The sequence below is a fragment of the Anopheles aquasalis genome, chromosome X (assembly GCF_943734665.1).
Source record: "Anopheles aquasalis chromosome X, idAnoAquaMG_Q_19, whole genome shotgun sequence".
NCBI lineage: Eukaryota > Metazoa > Arthropoda > Insecta > Diptera > Culicidae > Anopheles > Anopheles aquasalis.
This window is the reverse complement of record NC_064876.1, coordinates 1776349-1796816: the sequence shown is the minus strand read 5'-3', so window position 1 is coordinate 1796816 and position 20468 is coordinate 1776349. Positions and strand designations below refer to the sequence as shown.

At 47.3% G+C, this 20468-nt stretch overlaps 4 protein-coding genes across 6 annotated transcripts; 2 read left to right on the top strand and 2 right to left on the bottom strand.

Moving 5' to 3' along the window:
- Window positions 1-222: 222 nt before the first annotated feature.
- Window positions 223-14132, bottom strand: LOC126571674 (midnolin homolog). Of its 2 annotated transcripts, none has more exons than XM_050230424.1 (5): window positions 14111-14132; window positions 9279-9848; window positions 9117-9204; window positions 6957-9008; window positions 223-6133 (listed from the first exon to the last, which is right to left on the bottom strand). In XM_050230424.1, exons 2-5 carry the CDS (start codon window positions 9641-9643, stop codon window positions 5081-5083), a joined length of 3558 nt encoding a protein of 1185 aa, XP_050086381.1. In that variant the 5' UTR covers window positions 9644-9848; window positions 14111-14132; the 3' UTR covers window positions 223-5080. The 2 variants fall into 2 exon arrangements, with proteins under 2 accessions (XP_050086381.1, XP_050086372.1); XM_050230415.1 differs by having other exon boundaries at window positions 13726-14123.
- A 2222-nt stretch (window positions 14133-16354) lies between these two features.
- LOC126572108 (glutathione S-transferase theta-1-like) lies at window positions 16355-17394 on the top strand. Its single transcript, XM_050231167.1, has 2 exons — window positions 16355-16563; window positions 16644-17394. The coding sequence occupies exons 1-2, from the start codon at window positions 16446-16448 to the stop codon at window positions 17246-17248; spliced, it is 723 nt and encodes a 240-aa protein (XP_050087124.1). The 5' UTR covers window positions 16355-16445; the 3' UTR covers window positions 17249-17394.
- Window positions 17395-18122: 728 nt separating this feature from the next.
- LOC126572173 (glutathione S-transferase theta-1-like) lies at window positions 18123-19448 on the top strand. Its single transcript, XM_050231262.1, has 3 exons — window positions 18123-18432; window positions 18520-18942; window positions 19017-19448. Exons 1-3 carry the CDS (start codon window positions 18315-18317, stop codon window positions 19163-19165), a joined length of 690 nt encoding a protein of 229 aa, XP_050087219.1. The 5' UTR covers window positions 18123-18314; the 3' UTR covers window positions 19166-19448.
- LOC126572076 (alpha-ketoglutarate-dependent dioxygenase alkB homolog 7, mitochondrial) lies at window positions 19275-20376 on the bottom strand. Of its 2 annotated transcripts, none has more exons than XM_050231125.1 (4): window positions 20291-20376; window positions 19755-20221; window positions 19491-19666; window positions 19275-19410 (listed from the first exon to the last, which is right to left on the bottom strand). In XM_050231125.1, exons 2-4 carry the CDS (start codon window positions 20208-20210, stop codon window positions 19290-19292), a joined length of 753 nt encoding a protein of 250 aa, XP_050087082.1. In that variant the 5' UTR covers window positions 20211-20221; window positions 20291-20376; the 3' UTR covers window positions 19275-19289. The 2 variants fall into 2 exon arrangements, with proteins under 2 accessions (XP_050087082.1, XP_050087073.1); XM_050231116.1 differs by having other exon boundaries at window positions 19755-20234; window positions 20291-20374.
- Window positions 20377-20468: the final 92 nt, after the last annotated feature.

Here is a 20468-nt window from a genome sequence, read left to right as displayed (position 1 = left end):
ATTACTTCAACCTTAATCGTAGTATGCCAGAATGCTGGAGCGATACACCTCTCCGTGTACGATCGATAACAAACAGGATAACAATTCGCGATTATTATTGCACGATGCGTGGACTCATTTGACGGCAATGTAGCGTTACTCCTAAGTAGAATTTGTGTAGTGTTTCGATTCGATTCGAATGGTCTTGAAAGTTACGTGTTATATCTAAATTCATTCGCCAAATTACTGAAAAACTACATGAATGTTTGCACTCCGACCGTTTTCTCAATAAAATGAGCGAAAAATTAGGAAATCATAGGACTAAATTCTAACCATTTTTGAGCCAGTAGATTGCCAAAGAAACTCAGATTGCAGACAACAATCGTTTCATTTTCAATTCATCCATACCTCCTTTATTGCTGTTTATTGTTTTACATTACGCATATACCGTTGCAAATCGACCAGTTATCCATTTCACCTGTGAGAAAACAGTGCCGGTTCGTTTTTGCTAGGGTTACTATCGATACTTTATTTAATTTAATTTCACTAGTTCACAAGTGTATCTCTGCTTCCCTCTCTATTTCTGTACTAATCGATACAATGACCAAATATAGACAACTATTTACACGCCACGACACTGGGACACTCCATCGTTTGATTAAATTATTACTGATATATCACTACAGGATCAACTGTTGCGTGGGAGTCGTGCGCGTCGTGTTGCACTGACCCAGGATTGATTGAGGGTAGGGAGAATATTCTTCCCAAGATGACTTTCAGCGTTTCGCAGCAACCCGCCCCGGGCCAAAGCTGCTCTTTAGATGCATACTAATGTCTTACTTTGGGATTAGGAATGCTGAATTGGGTGGTTTTGATCATCATTCCAAAGCAGTCGTTTTAAATGGTTGTTTGTTGGTGCAAGGGCCTTGGCACTGCCTCTCCTAATCCCAACTTGTGTGTCGAATCTCGAAAGAGGAAAGCCGCGAAAGTAAGCTAAATGGAACATAGCGAATGGTTTAGTGGGCCCTGGTGTCTTTGTCTCTGTGGTGTTTGTTCGTAGCATGGATTTTCACTATGCGTGTAAAATAACAAAAAACAAAAAGGATAAAACCTACGACTGCTATTTCAAATCTTGCCAGTATGGAGCACTTGCCTACGCACGAGGGATAATAAAAAAAAATACTAGTTTCATTCTACTTTGTGACTTCCCTTACCGATGGGTTGCCTTTTTTTAGCGGCGATATGCAAGTTGGTCCTCACTCAAAAGATTGCGAAAAAAATAGGCCACATTAATTGTCCTGCGCTCTTATAAACAAGCCATCGAACAGAGCTGATGAGTCTACGGTTATGGCTCTCCTTTTCAACACGATTACGACCTGCTACCGAAATGCTTAAGCCATGCAAACACTCTGGCTTGCAACAGTGTCTCCTCCCAGAACTGGGCAGGCTTTCTCCTCAAGGTTCCGGTTGGTTTTACGCATTCTAGCGCGGCGCAAAGCTTGATTACGTTTCGTAATTGACGAAGATACCTTCTACCTGCTTCTACATCGTTACGGTGGACACTGAGAGAATCGTTGGGGGCGATCCAGCGCGCTTTTCCCACTCCTGACAACCTATCGCAATGGTTAACAACCATTTTCTCTCCGCTATAGTAGGGCAAAAGATCTAGCTTATGTTTGATTCACCCTCGTAGAAATTTACAAAATTATTATTGTTTCTTTGAGCCTTTGTACAAAAGGAGAATGCTAAGAAAAAGTATGATGAATATAAAATACAAACTAATAACTTTCTATAGCCGCACCCACCCAATTTTCATGTCCCATTTAAAACCGTTTCAATAATTTAACTTCTGCTTTTGGGACATTATTAGGTAGGGAAAAACATGAATTAAACCGTTCAGTTGATTGGATGTACTGCGAGTTTCGGCTTCTTTTCGATCATGTGCGATTTATGCACTAACATTCTATAGCCGCACGTACCAAATAAGCCTGTATGTGGCAAATTTTGCTGTAAAACTTAACAATGCACGATCGTGCTGAACCTCCTGACAAGCCACGTTGAGTTTGCCTAATTCCAGACGATTCTGCGGAAGCATTCAAGTTAAATTTAAGTGAATCATTTGTTTTCGATTCGAATTGTGATAATTGTTCTTTTGCGGCCTTTGTTGCACTGTTGCGCCCTTTTGCAGATCCTTCTGTTTGCGTTTTATTCTTGTTGTTCCGCGACATATTTTTGACTACTTAAAAATGTCCTAAAACCAGAAGTTGAATTAATAAAAAGGGTTTGATGATACAGGACAATTGTGGGTGTGGCTATAGAAAGTTGTCAGAGTGTATAAGGCTCGAATGGGCGCGCTTGGGACATTTCTTAAATATCATTTTTTACCAAATCATAAACATAACAGAACAACAAAGGTCAGCAACAAAGCGGCTCGAAAATGTTCCTCAATTATTCTCTGAAGCAATCATAAGCGTGACAACTCCTGTACATCGAACTTGTTTCCTAAAAGAGTATTGCATTACTTTACTTCTGCCTCAAATTATATTCTGGTATGCTACCATCTTCGTTTTCTTTGTTTTATCATCATTAGAACTACTTTATGCTTTTCACACGGGTTTTTTTGTTTACTTCTTTTCCTTTTTTTGTCATTCCGTAGTTTCTAATATAAAATTTTATCCAGTATCATTACACTTCCGTCGCTCTACCGTGCGAAGAAGCATTCGCGCAATTCTCATTCCATAACTACACACAGAAAGTTGTACTTGTTTTATTCTAAGTTATCGAAAAGGTAGATACCCCCAGCTGCGCTCTCCCGATACCAAACGCATAACCTCACGCATACACTTATTTAAAAAAAAATCTTGCGACTCCGTTTCCTTTTCTGGCGATAAAATCATAAATAAAGAGTGGGAGTTGACGAGCATGTTAGTAGTCAGAGCTAAAGATCGATTGACGACGAAAAGCATGATGGATCGAATTTCCATCTGCAAAATGAAACGGAATGAAATCGAACCGTATTCGAAACAAATTGTGATTGTTGATGAGCAAGGGATGACATGTTAGCATCACGTGCCAAAAGATCGTGCTTATTAAAGCGTTTTAAAACGGCTCATATGGTGACTAAACCTCGAAAAAGGTTTCTACAGTGTATTTGGTGGTTTCAAGTTCCCCAAATAAAATTAATGAGCTGTTTTCTTTCGTACATTCAAACACTAATTTAATATCCTTGCTCTAAACATCTGGGTCGTTCGAAGCGCTAGCGATTGACCAGAAATTGCCAGAATCGGTCAACATAAGCGGTATCGTGTTCCATCACGACAACGCATAGCAACACGCAAGCAACTGCAAACAAAATAATGGAATACTTTCTCCCCAGCCCGATTATATGTTTAAAAAAAACCAAATAACCTCGCGTCTGTTGCAGATTGCACATAACGGTGTTAACCCTCATCCGCAGACCCGGGTCTGGCCAGACCCATTTCATTTACGACTGCCATGCAAAAGTCAATTATTGATACTTATTCTGCTCTTCTTTGAACTCATAAGAAAGTTCATATTATATTTATTCAAACATTCTATTGAAGTTTCAATTCTTTTGTTGAAACAACATCGATAACACCCAAAATAAGGGGAACAAAAATGAACGAATGGAAAATACGGTTTCTTTGTGATTCGAATTCCTTTAGGGAATGTTTTGCGTCACACCGATAGCTCAACATATCCCAAATCGAAATAAAAAAGGGGAAACCATAAGCAAATGTATGTATACAAAGTCCAAATGAGCGCAAATGCAGCACTAAATGCCATGTAAAAGCATACGAGTCTAGCCAGTCCGGTGACTGCGGATTAAAGGGGGGCTTCGGTAAATTCTCGGACCAAAAAATTTATCATTTTTGACGTTTTTTTGTGACGCAACTATTCAACATATTTTTTCCAAGTGAATGGTATATTAAACTACAACTTTTGAAGAATATTTGGCTCTATTTTGGGGAGGATTCATTACAAACTTGATCCATGGCATCACATTTAGGAAGCCGTGTCTTCGAAAAGATACTTTTCCCGGTGCCCATCGTATCTACGTGATGGGTCATCAAAAACATACAAATCGATACTCGTTTGGAAGATTATAAGTTTAAGTTCCAGTTATCCCCATTAAGGTTTTGTTGAATAACTAACTTTTCGATTTTTGGCAGGTTTTTGAAAATGAAATAGTGGTGCTTTTTACGATTTTGCCAAAAAAACGACTTTTACTTAATTATTTTGAAAAAAGTATCCACAATTTTTATGAAATTTAAAAGGGGCTACCTGGCGAATAGTGTACAGATTGTGTGTACAAAATTTCAAATCGATCGGCCCAGTACTTTCTATGCTACGATGGGTACCGACTTTGCAAACGGTGAAAGATTTGTCAAACCGGGTTCGTCGCTTTGAGTCTTTTGAATCGCACCGAAAAACGGCTCATGTTAGCTGATTTGTTTTAAACAAAGTATCGACCTGTGTATATTTCTGTAAATGCCATAATAATCTACAACTTTGAAAGAAAATTGGGACGTAATTTGGAGTAAATATTTTAAGAACTAACGCCCCTGGCATCAACTTTAGGAGCGCGTGTCTGTGAATGCATGAGGCGCGCGACTTTTCAAAAATCAGTACCGTGGTCAGTTTTGCATCGATTGATGCAAAAAAATTACACAATATACTTGAACGGATCAGTATTTAGGGAAAATGTTAAAAAAATATGTATCACAAAAGACCGAAACACCGAAGCCCCCCTTTAAGGTTTACACTGTGGACTAGGGTGAACTGTAGCAGTTTCATTTACAGTTGTCCTGAGCGATTTGAACTGATAATAATAAAGCACAGTATGACGATCCTATCAACCTTTAGCCTTTACGTTATTCCTATCCAAGATCAAAAACACAATTACTTTCAATTGAATTCTGACAAAGCGTTTCTAAATGTACAATTAATGCGCACTTTGAGCACTGGCTGGTTAAACTTGACTAAAACTTCGGCTTTTTGTCCCGGCTCTCCTGCGATCCCTGCACGATTTTGTCAATTCCTAGCGAAGGATAGGAGTTTCAAAACCGCTTCAATTTATTTACGCGACAGTATCCACCTCCTCAACGAGATGAGCAGCAGCGCCCCCCTGCGATTGTTCCGCCGGTGCCGTTGACGAAGCAGAAGCAGAAGATGCGGACGAAGTGGCGGACGAGGACGAGGTGGCAGAGGAGGAGGATGGCCCATCAGTGATGAGGCCAGCACCACTACCGCTTGGCTCGGAAGCAGCACTGTTCACCGATGACGACAGTGCGGACGAAATGGACCCGTCACCCGGTGCTGGCCCCGTTGCCTTCTGTTTGCGTGTTTCATTCGTGTCCGACGACGAAAGTGACGCACACTCAACAACGGTAAGCGCGGATGCGGACGCAGAATCGACCGATATCGGGGCACAGTCGGTGGCAGTCGGTAGTGACGGCACCGTAAGCTCCTCGACATCCAGCCGGGAATTGTTTACAATCGTGTGCGATAGGTGTTGCACCTCTTCCCGGACAGTACTAGTAAGGCCGGTGCGCAGTTTCTCGCTGGTAGCATTCCCCGTTTGGCTGCCAACCGTACCCGGGTGTGGCGCACTAACGCCGTTCCCGGTGACACCGTAAGGAGCTGCCAGTTGTTTGCGCGTTTCACGCCGTTCCTTCTTCTGTTGCATGATCAACCGAAGGTTGTCTAGCTTCACTTTCATCTGCGAGTGTTCCAGCTCGATCGCTTTGCACTTACAGTGACGGCACTGCTGTTGTTGTTGTTGTTGTTGTTTTGGTTGTAGTGATCCCTCGACCAGCGGGGTAACACACTGGCACCCGGTGCTGCCCGTTGTTGCTACCGATCCGACCGTTACCAGTGAACCATTTCCCACCGTAGCTAGCTTCGGGGAGGGAGGGCCCGTTCGTTGAATAAATAACCCTCCAGCACCACCGCTAGTGGCCCTAGCCGTAGCAGAACGACTGTCGACCGCTACAAGCCCGTTATTGCGGGCCCGCACAACATCCGCCACTTTGCTACAGCCCGTACAGCTGCCCGGTGAACTGTTACCCTCGTTAGTCGTGCCGGCAACGCCATTACCTACCGTGTACTTTCGCTGGCCGCTCGGGGCGATCTGGAAAGGAAGAGAAAGAAGAAAAAAATACAATAAATGTGAAACTCCAAGCTAGGGAGACACGAAGCGTAAACTCTCGTATAAACTCAGAGTGTAATGCCGAAATGATTATGCTTATGTCAAAAAGATTATAGGCCCGCGAAAGCGTAAAACCGAGTTGAAAAGCATGCGTTAACTTGGCACCAACATGAAGCGTACCGTTAGCGAAGAGTTGAATGTTCTACAATCGCTACTACATGGTCTGGTCGCAAAGTAAACAGGACTTTTTACATAGCAAAATTTCTGGTGGCGCTATCCTAATGTGAGTATTTTTGTTTGAAAGGTGCATCTTTTAGGGACAGTTCAGTTCAAATTTCATGGTATTTGGTCCACTAGAAGCAAAGTTATTGAACTAAAATGACAGCATGTTTATTTATTACAATTAAACAAAAAAACCAATATCAAGTTTAGCTTTTAAACTCGGTAAAACGTTAAGCTAATTGATACAAACATTATTTGGTGATGGACCTACATTAAGAGAGCGTCACCAGAAACTTTCCTATGTGAAAAGTCCTGTTTACTTTGCGACCAGACCATGTACACAGCAACAACATCGTAAAATGTATAAAAAGATGTGTCAGCAATCAACTTATCTCGTCGATTTATGTGTTGTAGCTAAAAACACATGTAATTGAATGTAATTTGCAGTTAACGTTTCGGCGTATAAACTTTCACGCGATTATGCCTTACATTCGGAGTTTACGCTTGAGTTTACACTTCGTCTATCCCACAACGGGGGGGGGGGGGGGGGGGGGGGGGGGTCTGTGTCTGCTAGATTACGTACGTGTTTCGTGGACTGACGATGGGCCTGGGCTGGCGGGCTCGAAACAAACCACGAGCTTGTCGAGCCAGGCGAATGCGAACTCGAAGTGTTTCGGTGACTGCTTCTCCCACTGGCACTGCTGCTACTGCTTTTACTACCGCTGCTGCTGCTACTGCTACCGCTCCCTGGCGCACCCGTTCCACCTTTACCGTTCCCCTTTCCGGGGGCCGGATCGAAATAGAGTTTTGTGCCGCGCGTAACCGACGATTCGGTCGAGTGCTGCGTGCTGCCGGCACCACACTGCGGTGCCGCACTCAGCAAATCGTTCAGAATGTGAATGATCGTAGAGATGTCCCGTTTCGGGCGTCCGTACTTGTCCTGCAGGGCGGGATTGAGCGTTCCCGAGAACGTGCCAGAGTAAATCCCTTTGCCATGGTGTTTCATCGATTCGATCACGGCACCAGAGTTGACGTGCACTGGTTCCCGTGGTACTCGTGGTACGCTAGCACCGGCACCACAAAACGATGGGTTCGTGTTCAGGGGTGAGGCAGCTGGCGAGCTGCAGGAAGCTGGCGATGAACTGGACGCTCCGTTCGTTTCCGACGATGCTGTACCGGCATTTGACGCATTTGCCAAACAATCCGTCGGTGATGATGATGATGACGGTGGTGGTGGTGGTGGTGGCATCGTTGCGTGCCCGGTCACCGAACTGTTCGACTCACCCCGGGAAAGCGCACTCGCTTTCCCCGTGAACACTCGCTTCGATAGTTTGCGCAGTGTTTGCGTTAGATTTCGTGATGCCTCGGCCAGATCGGGATTTTCCAGGGCGGCCGACTGTTCACCGGCAGCTGCTACCTCTTGTTCCGGTCCCTGCGTGCGATTCTGGGTCCCATTGAGCGAGAACAGTGACCGCCGGACGGCTTCCACGAGAGTTGGCGTCGTAAACACCGGGGACTGCGGTGGCGGGCGCCTGGGACTGGCCGGGGACGGTTGGCTTACACTTGCACCGCCCCCCGGTATTGTTCGCTGGCTGCCGTGGGGATGCGTGGTGGATGCTTTTCGCAAACCGTGAACCTTTGCCTTGTGCTTCGCGATCGCATTGTGTGCGGTTCGGTGGAGTAGCACCGAGGACTTTGTCTCTGCCACCTCCGGCACCTCTTGTCTGCCCAGCTGTTGTTCGGTAGTGCAGGGCACCGTACCGGTACCATCCGCACCACCATCACCACCATTTGATAATCGGCGACACAGGCATGACGTTAGGTTGGCGGTGATCGGATCGGAGCAGCTCGTTTGCATTTCGCTACCGTACGCCGTCGCCCCAGTTTCCCGTTCCTCCTGGATGGGCATCGTCCGGGAGGAGACCAGATTGGAGAGCGATTTAATCGGTGACTGTACCAGCGCTTCCGATTCCGGCGTCACCGATGGCGAGGAATCGTCACCGTTCGTCACAACCGCCGTCCGTCTAGGGGCTGGTGTTCGCTGGGGCCGTTCCTCTGCCCCGTGTGGCGAGATCGTTTGTCGCTTCAACGGTGGTTGCCCCTTGCCATCGTCGGTCCCGTGCCTTCGAGCGAGCTGAACATTCCGGACGCCGGAACAGGACGAACCGGCCGGTAACGGTGCATCGCCACCGGTGATCGGTGAGCTCAAAGTGGCTGCTTTGGATGCCGAACTAACGTTCGAGCAAATCGTTGCAGATGCTGTTTTTTGGTGATGGTGGTGGTGGTGGTGATGGTGGTGGAGATGGATGTGGTGCGGATTATGGTGGCGGTGCAAAAGATGCGCCGATGGTGAGGAAGAAGCGGAAGAACTGGAGGCAACAGTGGAAGGGGAAGCAGCCGATCGCCCGGTGCGCCCGGTGGCGATTGCCGTTGAACTGGCGTTGCTGGCGGCCATCGCGGTTGGCGCAGCGGATGCCGACGGATTCATAGTGCTCAGCTGCAGCTGGATCAACATCATGTGGTCGCCGAGCCGTACGCTCAAGTTCAGTGGGCTTTTGCCGCTCAGGAAATCGTTCACTTGGCTGTCGTTCAGCGACTCGAGCGCCTGCATCACGGTATTCTCCGCTCGTTGGGCCTACAGATCACAGAGAGAAAAACCGAACAAAACAAAACAGAAATAAAACGAAGAATTACAACGCATCCTTTGGAAGGCTGCCGGGCTAGAGCCCGGGGAATAACTTACCAACAATCCCGTTTCTACGTTTGGCGTCAAAATCAGCTTCGAACCATCGACGAGCCCATTCTCGCGCAACGTCCCGTCATGCAGCTCTCTGCGGAAAAGGCAAAACGGTACAGATAGTGGGTACTGGCCTGCTGAATTGAAGACGGTGACGGGACCCATTACCTTTCTCTGTGCAGCAAACAGATGCGATCCTTCGATACCTTTAGCTTTTTCGAGATCATCTTCTTCAGATGCTCGACCGTTTGCTCGCTGTTGATATCGACCGTAAACTGGCCACCGGTCGTCGTGGTTACATCCAGCGTTAGCGGACCAGCCGGACCACAGCGGAAGCGCAACAGGGCGGACGAGGCTGCTGCCGCTGCCGCCGAAGACACCGACAGCGATGAGGCGAATGAGGAGGTAAGACTGGACGGCAGTTGGGTGCCAGGTGGATGGGATCCATTGGCACTGCAGTTCGGGCTGCTGGTACCACTTGCCCCTTCGCCACCTTCACCGGTCTCTCGGTCCCCGTCGGGAGTGTTTGCCATTGTAGGAGGACAGCTATGGCTCTGCTGCTTACTGGTTCGTTACCAAGGGCTCGGGGTATTTTCACACTACGGCCGCACCCAAAAACCTCCCAAAACACACCTTAAAACACAGCACAACGCTCGGTGGCAGTTCACTTCGAATGCGTCGCAAACCTACTAAACTGAGCACTGTTGGCATTCACTTCTAGGATCGCGATGATTCGCACTAGAAACGAGAAAGCCTTTATTACTTTGGGGGGGGCGGGGTGCTTCGGTAATTTATTACCAACGCAAGGATGGTTTTTGACGATTTTTTGAGACGTAACCATTCAACTTTATTTTTCCTAGTGTATGGCATATTAAACAGCAACTTTTGAAGAATATTCAGCTCTATTTTGGGGAAGATTTATGGAAAACTCCATCCATGGCATCAGTTTTAGAAAAGGCGCATCTGCGAAAAGAAACACTTTACGGTGCCCCTCGTAGCTGCGTGATGGGTCATTGACAAACATACAAATAGATACTCATTTGAAAGATTACAAGTTTATCCAGGTAGCACCGTCGAGCTTTTGTTGAATTTCCTATTTTTCGATATTTGGCAGATTTTTAAAGTTGAAAAAGTGATGCTTTTTGTGATTTTGCTTAACAACACGATTTTGGCGATTTGTTTTTAAAAAAAAGTATCAACAATTTTTATAAAATCTCGACGGGACTACCTGGCAAAGAGTGTACAGATTGTGTGGTAAAAATTTCAAATCGATCGGCCCACTAGTTTTTATGCTACGTTGAAAACGTTGTTTTTGGGAAAACTCTCTTCAAAGTAGCGCACTGCATTGAGCCTTGTATGACAAGCGGAATTTCAAAAATCTATTACTTGGTCAGTTTTGCTTCGATTGGTTCAAACATTTTACACAATGTTCTTAAAAAGACCAGCTTTCAGGGGAAACAGGCTAAACACATGTGTCACTAAACCAAATTAAATACCGAAGCCACCCCCTGAATGAATTTCTCTCTTTAACGTTGGTGTCGGTTATGGGTGAAGCTATATTTCACACAGGTTCATGCCCTAAGAAAGGTAGTTATTACGCACCAAAATACATTCCATCTATCCCCCTTCCCCATCGTAATTACTAAAATGTGACATTACTAAAATGTTTTTATTGGTATTTTAAATTACCAGATTATGAAAAGCAGCACATTTGTGGACGAGTGTAGCGCCCGTATGCAGCATAAATTAGACAGAATGGTCTCTATATTGATCAAGTATACCAGTGGACTGGCCGTTGTGACGGGGGAATGATGTTACTTGATGTAGCCGCTTTCCCGGCCCTCACTAGGGTGCTCCTAGTCGCATCGACAAGGATAGTGTCGGCTGGCAATGCACAACATTCGGCGTTATGCAACGCGGCATTATCGCGAGATTAGTGATGTGCTCTCCTCCATTTCTACTATTACTACTACCACTACTACTACTGCCTGACTTTAATGTATCTTGCTGCTGGAACAACCCTTCCAGTGTAGTGCACTACAAACGCTAGAGCTGATAGCAGCCCAACCCTTGACGCCCACACGCGTAGACACACATACACGCGCGCGTACGCATACGTCACATACAGACACCGGCAGGCGGTGGCGGTGGACGAAAAGCGCATACGCGTAGCCGCGGTTCCGCCAGCGCAACAGCGGCATGCGCGTTCGCAGGCCACCATCCTAGCAGCTAGCAGGGTACAGTCGGAAGGGAGGGATGCGGAGGTGTACACGCTCGGGGGCTCGCGGTCGGCGGTGCCAACAAATACAACAAAACGGGCAAAACCCTACTACTGTGGCACCCCTTCTCACGTGAGTGCCCTGTATGTGTGCCCTTTTTCACAAGTGTAGAACTTTTATAAACGTAAATCAAAGTATTTGGGAAGGTTCTACACTTTTGATTCTAATTGTAAAAGTGTTGAACAGCCCGAAGCCGCCTTAATTTTCATTCTAAAGAAAACCGGCACTCAGTAAGAGGGGGTTTTTTCGTTTGTATCACATCAAAATGTACGAAAGTGATCACAAAGCTGAATATGAAATCTACGTTCTTTGGAGCTTTTAATGGAACATAAAACCGCGTTCCATTCGATTCCAGCGTTGCACTCTGGCATTTTGCAATTAGTTTTCCCTCGAATGTGTTCAAATCCCGCTAATGATTGCATTTGTGTGTATATTTAACAATGTTTTTATCATCATTCGATAAGGCCAATGCGCACAATACCGCACTGGGAGCAGCGAGTTTAAGCTTTTTCGTAAAAAAAAAAACCAAAAAACAAAAACGCCAACTCTCATGGCATGTTAGCTAAATGCCTCGCTGATGCGTGTATGTAAGCAGCATTAGCACCCCCCCCCCCCCTCCCTCACGCGTGAGTGCTTGCGTTGTATGTGTGTTCTTTGCCACAGGCGCAAAGCTTTAAAACGTAAATTAGTGTATTAAGAAAGGGGGCAGTGAGAGAGACTATTGGGTAAAAATAAAGGGTAAAAGTAATGTTTAGACCTTGTGAAAAAAAAGGCACAGGAAATTCGGGCACTTGGTGAGATAATGGGTTGCTAATTAATGGGTTTTTACACGCCCGTTCAATCTGGCTTTGCCAGTTTCTAGGCTGAGATAGTGTAGGGACGCTAGAAACTAGAAAATAACCACCTTAGAATCTGGTGGATTCGCTTCTTTATTGTCTGGACAAGCGGTTTAATCCTTCAAAAAAAGTTTGTCGAATAAAAGACAATAGAAAAGTGTCGCGGGGCCGCGAAAGTCACCAATACCACCGATTCCGGGCACGCAGCATAAAAAAAAAATCCTGCACGCACACTCGCATGCCCATCGGAGAGTGTGGGTGTGATGGCGGGGCAAGAGTGGACCAGTTAAGAAAAGGAAGTAGAAGGGAGGAAAATGAAGAAAAAACATGAGAAAGGAGTGTGCGCGGTTGCTGCTGCTGCTGCTGCTGCTGCTGCCATTCCATAAGTGCCACCATCACCTACACCATCACATCTTGCACGCAGCATCAGTACCATCATCATCATCATCATCATCTTCTTCTTCTACAACCACCAAACATCACCATTCCATTTCATGATGATGCGGATGTGGTCGAAGCAGACAAGCCGCGCGCGTTCTTCTGTAAGTGTGAGAGCGCGAGTTGGATGCCGCCGCATAAGCATAGCGCCACGGGGACCAGACCAGGGGGGGGTTGGTCTCGCAATCTCGCGAGGTGTGCGTGCGACCGCGATGATTTCACTTTAGCTAAGAAGAAGATGAGACCACCACAGAGGTGCATGGGCAAGCAGGTGATACATTAATACTCGCGAGCCTTATAATCCTTTGAAAGCTCTATTTCTCTCTTTGCCGTTCATTTTTCTCTTGCTTTCCAACTGGCAGGCGCTCTTAAGAGTTGCTCGAGCATTTCCCCCCCCCCCCCCCCCCCCCCCTGTAAACCTGTTTCCTTGACGAAGCACTCTACAATAGAGGACGCAACTTGATGACCTACCGCTGGACTAGATGGAGAGCACATCTACACATCGAAAACCAACCCGTGAATTCCATACTATTATTTTTCCCTATTATTGTAGCTGGAATTGCGGCATAATTTGTTGTGTTGGCTTGGGAGTGTGATGGCTTGGGCTCATAACGGTACATTGCGCACACAGCACAAGTGGCAAGGCGTGATTTAAGATGGGTGAGAGGCAAAGCCAACGCGATAGCGCGTCGGCGTACTACCTATAAACCACGAGGGGGTGGGAAGAAGGAAGAGGGGGGAAGGGGGGATATGCTCCACCCGTGCGTATACCGGGCCAAACCCGTTCACGTACACACTAACACCAATCGGGTAAAAAAAAAAAACCGACGACAGGTTCAGGTGAAACAAGCTGTAAAGTGATCAAACCCTCACCCTGCGTCCACACTGTGAGATTTTAATGATCCAAAAAAAAAATGTACGGAACAGTATGGGCCCTACACTAGACCACTAGCTGGGTTTCCCGTTAGTCGTAGCAAGGGTGGGCTGGGATTTTTTTTTTTTTTTGGGGAGGGGGACGTCACTCCAAAAAGAAAAAGGCTCCTAACAAATAGACAAACGAACCACACGGAAGCTGCGCCTCAGCATCATTTCATGGTGTGAACGCAGGGCGGCCACGAATGCACGCGGCTGTATCACTATGCGTGAGTGACCAGGGTGTGCGGGACGCACCAACGTCGAACCCTTCTGGCCGTGCAGGCCAGGGTAGAATTAGGGCTGCTGCTGCTGCTGCTGTGGCGTGTATACAGATTGTAAGAATTGATAGGTGGCGGACGACGAACAGTAAATATTTGATTGCAGCACGCACAACGCCCTCGCCTGACCTGAGTCTCGAAACGGTTCTGGTAACACACGAGTCGGTTCTGGTAACACACACACAACAGCGCACGCAAGTTCCCGAAGTCGCGAAGAGAAGAGTTGATGGCGGAACGGCGCGAGAACGGATTACCGATTTGCCACTGAATTCGTTTTTGTACGACACACAGGAAAAAAAAAAGCGCACACCCCAAAAAAAAAACACTGGCACTTGGCAAACACTGGGTCTGTCAATCGGTACAAAGGACCCGCGGCAACGGCCACCGGAACGCACTATACACACAGCGGTCCTCCGCGGTTCCTGGCGCCTGGCAGACGTGAGCGCGACGACGTCTGAAATAGAACTGCGTGAGTGAGTGACCCGATGAGATCGCATCGCGCTCGCCAACACCGCAGATCGGCCGCCGGCCGCACCGACGACATAATATGCGCGCCCGCGGCGTACGGTTATATGATGAGTACCACGGTAACGGCGCCTCTAGACGACAGGCGAGCCCGATTTGCCCGAGAATATGGGCGTGCCGAGAGAATTGAGAATTATTTCAATCCATACAATTTTTGACATTTGACATTCTCGATTCTCGGCTCGGCATATTCTCGGGCAAATTCTCGCATGCCGTCTCGAGGCGCTGTAATAAAGCGAGTGCCCAATCTGTACGTGTGCGGTTATTATTGTTGTGTGTCTGCGTACTAGCAGGTCCAATGTCCAGCGAGCGCGGGGCCCACACCCTTTTGTGCTTGCCGTTCCCGTTACCCGAAACTCACCACGCGGACACTCGTCCGAAGGATATCCTTAAACTCCTTATTAACACACCACCGCACAGGCACAACATACTCTTCTATGCTAGAGTTTTATCCTGAGAGCATGCCGGTTGTAGAAGAAACTGACCAAAGTAGGAAGTATTAAAACAAATTAATTGACATCGATAATTTATGATCATATAAACAGCAGCCAGTCCATGGTTAACTCATGGAACAATGGTGTGAGTTTGTGGGAGAAATTCGGCTTGAAAACCTCCAGAGCTATGCATTTTTCTAACACATTGGTATTTGAGAGGGGGGAGCAGGGAGGGAAATCCTGGGAAAAGGACCCCCGATGTAATCATCTGGGGTGATAAGCTATCTTTTTGCCAAGTTTGGTGAAGATCACCCCGGAAGATTTTGCGTAATGCGCGAACATACAAACATACACTTGTTTTTATTTATAAAATTCTATGCTTTTGGTGCCATTGGAATGTGTTGACCCCAACAAGTGCAATAGGGACAGAAACCTTCTCGCCCCGAATGGTAGAATAAAACACATCGTCGTCACATCGCCCTCATGCTTCGCTTTTCCTCCCCTTATGAAAGCGGGAAAGATCATGCGCGTTCTGAGCGAAACTTTGAAAACAAACAAACAAACAAACGTAACCGCGACTGTCCGTCCTGCTGATCCCCGATATGCTCCCTCGGTTTAGCGTTCCCTGTCTGCTGCCGCTGGAAGTTCTTCGATCGGACCGAATCGACGGTATCGTCGGTGGCCATCGCGCTTGATTAGCTGCACACTCGACCTAGTTATGAAAATGATTAATTTGCCGTAATTGAAAAATGGTGGCCGCCCTTTGCTGCCTACCTGTTGACTGTTCGTCTTCTTCGTCTTCTTCTTCTTCTTCTTCTTCTTCTTCCGGCACGCGCGAATGATAATGCACCAATTATAATTAGGCGCGCTGGCAGGTAGTAGGGCTCGCTACCGATTCGCCAAGCGCATAATCAAATTAAAGAGAAATTAAAACAGGTACACCATTCCGCCGCCGGCCAATCACCATCTCCATATCGCACATTCGGCCACTGGCCATTGTTCACTACCTGCCCTACCAGTGAACGGCAACCGCATAATTGGCGTATTGGCGCTTCAACCTTCATCTTTTAATCTTTTTCTTTTATTGCCTCATTGGTACGCCAGCATCAACTATCAGATTGATAGTGTGACTGTTCAATTGGCCTCAATGTCGCGGTATGTACATACCGACAGAAAAGCTGTAGCTTATTAAACAAATACTTATTCATGATTAAACAGCAAACAAACACGTATATTTCGGATGTCCCGGCATATCACTACGATGGGCACCAGGTAAAAATACCTCTTCGACGACATGTCTACTAACATTTGATGCCATGGATTAGTTTTCCAATGAATGTTGCTCAAAACAATACCAAATATTCTTCAAAAGTTGTAGTTTAATATGCCATTTACTTGAAAAAATAAAGGGGAATGGTTACGTAACAAAAAATCGCCAAAAACGGGCCTTTTTTCGACCCGATCGTGGTTTCTCGTGGGAACCAATCAACCACCCTGACCACCCTGTACCGGTGGTGAGGCCGGCAAAACAATCGGCAGACAACTGCACAACAAACCGCACAGCAACCAAGCGCACAGCAACAGTAGATTACTAAAGTAAGAGTGACGAGTTCAGGTGGCAACAGTTGTGATGTCTCGTGGGATGAAACTCTACTATGACTTCATGTCGCAACCGTCCCGTGCGCTGTACATTCTGCTGGAAGCGAACAAAATCCCGTACACACGATGCCCGGTTGCGCTGCGAAAGTGTAAATAGCTTAACCTCGGCCAATTCGCTACCAATGCATTAATGTTTTAAATGCTTTTCTCGCCCCGCGCGTGTTTGCAGTGGAGCAGAAAACGCCCGAGTACCGCGCCAACGTGAACCGCTTCGGCAAGGTGCCGTGCATCGTCGAGCAGGATGAGGGTGACTTTCGGCTGGCGGAAAGCGTTGCCATCTATCGCTACCTTGCCCGTGAGCATCGCCTGTCGGATCACTGGTACCCGCTGGCGGATTCGATCCGGCAGGCCCGGATCGATGAATACCTGTCCTGGCAACACCTGAACCTTCGTGCCGATGTATCGCTGTACTTCTTTCACGTCTGGTTGAACCCGCTGCTGGGTAAGGCGGTCGATCCGGACAAGACGGAACGGTTGCGCCGACGGTTGTCCGAGGGGCTTAACTTCTTCGAGCGGGTGTTACTGCAGGACGGTTCGATCGGACCGACCGTAACCGGGGGGGACACCCTGACGGTGGCCGATCTGTCGGCGGCCTGTGAAATCGAGCAGGCCAAAATTGCGGGCTACGATCCCTGTCTCGAGCGGCCACGTATAGCCCGGTGGATGGCGACGGTACGGGCTCATACGAATCCGCACTACGACGAGGCACACCGGCTGGTGTATATGCTGGCACCGGAACACATTGCTACCCCAACGTTGCCCGGGGCGGAATGAATATGCGCTTTGCCGGCTTCATTTTCCGCGGAACAGAGTAGTTAAGGGGGGGGAGCTTCGGTATTTTCCGGCACGTTTTTGACCATTTTTTGTTATGTAACCATTCAATTTTATTTTTTTCAAATAGATGGCTTATTAATCTACAACTTTTGAAGAATATTTGGTATTGTTTTAAGCAACATTCACTGGAAAGTTAATCCGTGGCATCACATTTTGGTAGGCGTGTCGTAGAAAAGATACTTTTCACGGTGCCCATCGTAGCGACATGACGGGTCAATTGAAATGTATACAAATAGATACTCGTTAGAAAGATTATAAGTTTGTCTAGGTTGCCCTGGAGAGTTTTGGTTGATATTTCAATTTTTCGATTTGTGGCAGATTTTTGAAGTTGATAAAGGTATGCTTTTGGTCCTTTTACCATGAAACACGATTTTTGGCGATTTGTTTAAAAAAAAGTATCAACAATTTTCACAAACTCTCGACGGGGCTACCTGGCAAAGAGTGTACAGATTATGTGTACAAAAATTGAAAACGATCGGCCCAGTAGTTTTTACGGTACTGGATGGGCACCGGACTTAGAAAATGCATGATGCATGAGGTGCGTTTTTTTACAAAAATCTCTATATCTCTGTCAGTTTTTCCCCGATTGATCCAAAACTTTTACACAATGTTCTTGAAAGGATCAGCATTCAGGGAAAAGTATGTGTCACGTGTGTTGTTTATTTGTTCTTCTTCTAAAACACCATTTATTCAATGTACATATGCCAGGGTATTTGGTTGGCCGCACAGTATACAAAAGCTAAATTCCACAATCAGCATCAGCTGTTCTGCGCAGTGCTGTGGGCACCCTGTGTGCGCGTACCGCGGTCTGAACAGATGACAATCCAAAAACCGAACCGAAGAAAAAACAAACGTTATCACCGCGTACGCGCAGCGCTTTATCTCTTCGGTGTACTTTGCTCCGTTTTCGCATTGCGTTTTCGGTAGCTATACGATCGCCGAGTGTGTGTCCGAGTTCGCTACCTCCATTCTCCTTAGTTCTGGTGCTAGATACGCGTGCGATACGATGGCTAAATCGCTGAAACTGTACTACGATCTCATGTCGCAACCATCCCGGGTGCTCTGGATTTTGCTGGAAAAAAGCAAAATCCCGTACGAACGGAAGCTGGTAAATTTGGGCAAGGGTAGGTTTTTTTTTTTGGCGCAATAGACGTGCCACTGCTTCCATCAACGAAACTCTAACCAATCCAATCCAACGCGATCAACATCAGGTGAACATTTGACCGAGCAGTTCAAGGAGATAAACCGCTTCCAGAAGGTACCGTGCATTGTCGATAGCCAGCTCAAGCTGGCCGAGAGCGTAGCCATCGTGCGCTATCTGGCACGGGAGTACGAACTGCCGGAACACTGGTATCCGACCGATAGCCGCCGCCAGGCACGCATTGACGAGTACCTGGAGTGGCAGCATCACAATACGCGCGCTACCTGCGCCGCCTACTTCCAGTACGTTTGGCTCCGGCCGCGCATGATGGGCAGCACGGTTGACCCGAAACGGGCAGACCAGTACCGGTCGCAGATGGACTCGTGTCTGGACTTTATCGAGCAGGAATTTCTCGGCCACGGCTCACCGTACATCGTGGGTGATCAGATCTCGATCGCTGATCTGGTAGCGGCCTGCGAAATTGAGCAACCGAGTAAGTGGCCCTTGGTGAAAGCGAATAGGGAATCGTTATCCTTTTTTTTTTTTGTTGCATGTACCATTCCACAGGAATGGCTGGCTACGATCCGTGCGCTGGACGTCCCAATCTAACGCAGTGGATGGAGCGGGTAAAGAGCGCAACCAATCCGTACTACGAACAAGCGCACAAGCTGGTGTACAAAATTGCGGCAGCCTCGGAACCGAAACCGAAGTTGTAGATACTGCCGGCACGATGCTTCCGGAGCCAGAGGGGTAGAGCAGATTGTTGGCGCTGTTTTTAAGTATATTTCAATGCTCACATCTTTTGGACTACAAGAACGGTAAGCGCAGGACGGTTGCGGCTCACGTTGGTTCATTCCGGCAGATAATGGAGATGCGTCGGCTCCTGCTTACCGGCCGGCCGCGGAACTGTGACTCGTTGGATGCTAGAATTTCGTGCGTAAACTTGTAGCGAGCGGTGTCTCTGAAAAAACAAAAAACAAAAATAAAACCAAGATGTACCGATGGGACGGGGAATCAACAACCAACGTTTTACCCATTTACCTCATTATGTAGAGCGAGCGGCGTGGCAGCAAAACATCCGCCCAGTACTTCATATGCCGCTGTTTGGCAAATATTTGACGGTACTCATCATTTGTCTGCTCCTCATCGTTCGTGCGTACCAGACGCATCACCGAATCCGACAGCAAACTGACGCCAGCGATAATGTTGCCACAGTACTGCAAATTCAAATTCGAACCAGTAAAACCTATTTGCCCCCCTTAATTGCGCTGTTGGGAAACCAATCCCGCAAAATCAACCGCGTACCCGCACACTGTCCACGTGTGGCTTGATGACACCGGTGTCGGCCAGATCGAGCACGTGCACGTACGGCATCGCCACACCGTTGAACGCGATCGCTACTATCCGGTCGATGATGGTGCGGTTGGTGGGCTGCCAGTGTTTCCGTTCCGTCTCGCGGTACCCATGGATCGCATCGTCCCAGTGATCGAACTCGTACCGCAGCCGCTTCAGGTACGGTTCGGTTTCACCCAACAGTGCGCCTTCCTCCGTCGCATCGAGGAACCGTTGGATTACGCGCATATCGTGGCAAAACTGTTCCCGCTCGTCGGCCGGCCACTGGCCGTGAAATGAGACGCATTCGCTTGTTGCTTGAGTGTGACATTGGCTTTGTTGACGGAGCATACGCCATCCGTGGACGGCTACACCGGTGGACACACAGTGTCGGTGGATGCCGATTGCTGTGAGCAAGGAGGTAACCATCGTTGCAGAGACTGGATCCTAAACCTATAATATAATCGATTAATTCTCGCTATTTTTCTACACAAATGCTAGTGCCTTACCGGGGTAAAAATGTAGTTTAACAGAAAAAAAACGATTGAAAATCGGAACGGCGAAACAAATGCGAACGAAATCGCGTAACAGCGGCCCACCGGCTCGTGACAGCTGTCAAATGTTGTGATTATGTTGGCTTCGTCCGGAATGGGACACGTTCGGGACTGATCAAGGAACAATAAAGAT

Coding starts and splice junctions, on each gene's coding strand:
- LOC126571674 (XM_050230424.1), bottom strand. CDS start 9,643: ATGGCAAACACTCCCGACGGGGACCGAGAGACCGGTGAAGGTGGCGAA. Junction 9,009..9,116: donor ACGTAGAAACGGGATTGTTG/GTAAGTTATTCC, acceptor TGTGATCTGTAG/GCCCAACGAGCGGAGAATAC. Junction 6,134..6,956: donor ATCGTCAGTCCACGAAACAC/GTACGTAATCTA, acceptor CTTCCTTTCCAG/ATCGCCCCGAGCGGCCAGCG.
- LOC126572108 (XM_050231167.1), top strand. CDS start 16,446: ATGTCTCGTGGGATGAAACTCTACTATGACTTCATGTCGCAACCGTCC. Junction 16,564..16,643: donor CCCGGTTGCGCTGCGAAAGT/GTAAATAGCTTA, acceptor GCGTGTTTGCAG/TGGAGCAGAAAACGCCCGAG.
- LOC126572173 (XM_050231262.1), top strand. CDS start 18,315: ATGGCTAAATCGCTGAAACTGTACTACGATCTCATGTCGCAACCATCC. Junction 18,433..18,519: donor GCTGGTAAATTTGGGCAAGG/GTAGGTTTTTTT, acceptor GATCAACATCAG/GTGAACATTTGACCGAGCAG. Junction 18,943..19,016: donor CTGCGAAATTGAGCAACCGA/GTAAGTGGCCCT, acceptor ACCATTCCACAG/GAATGGCTGGCTACGATCCG.
- LOC126572076 (XM_050231125.1), bottom strand. CDS start 20,210: ATGGTTACCTCCTTGCTCACAGCAATCGGCATCCACCGACACTGTGTG. Junction 19,667..19,754: donor CACACGTGGACAGTGTGCGG/GTACGCGGTTGA, acceptor TTGAATTTGCAG/TACTGTGGCAACATTATCGC. Junction 19,411..19,490: donor CGCTCGCTCTACATAATGAG/GTAAATGGGTAA, acceptor TTGTTTTTTCAG/AGACACCGCTCGCTACAAGT.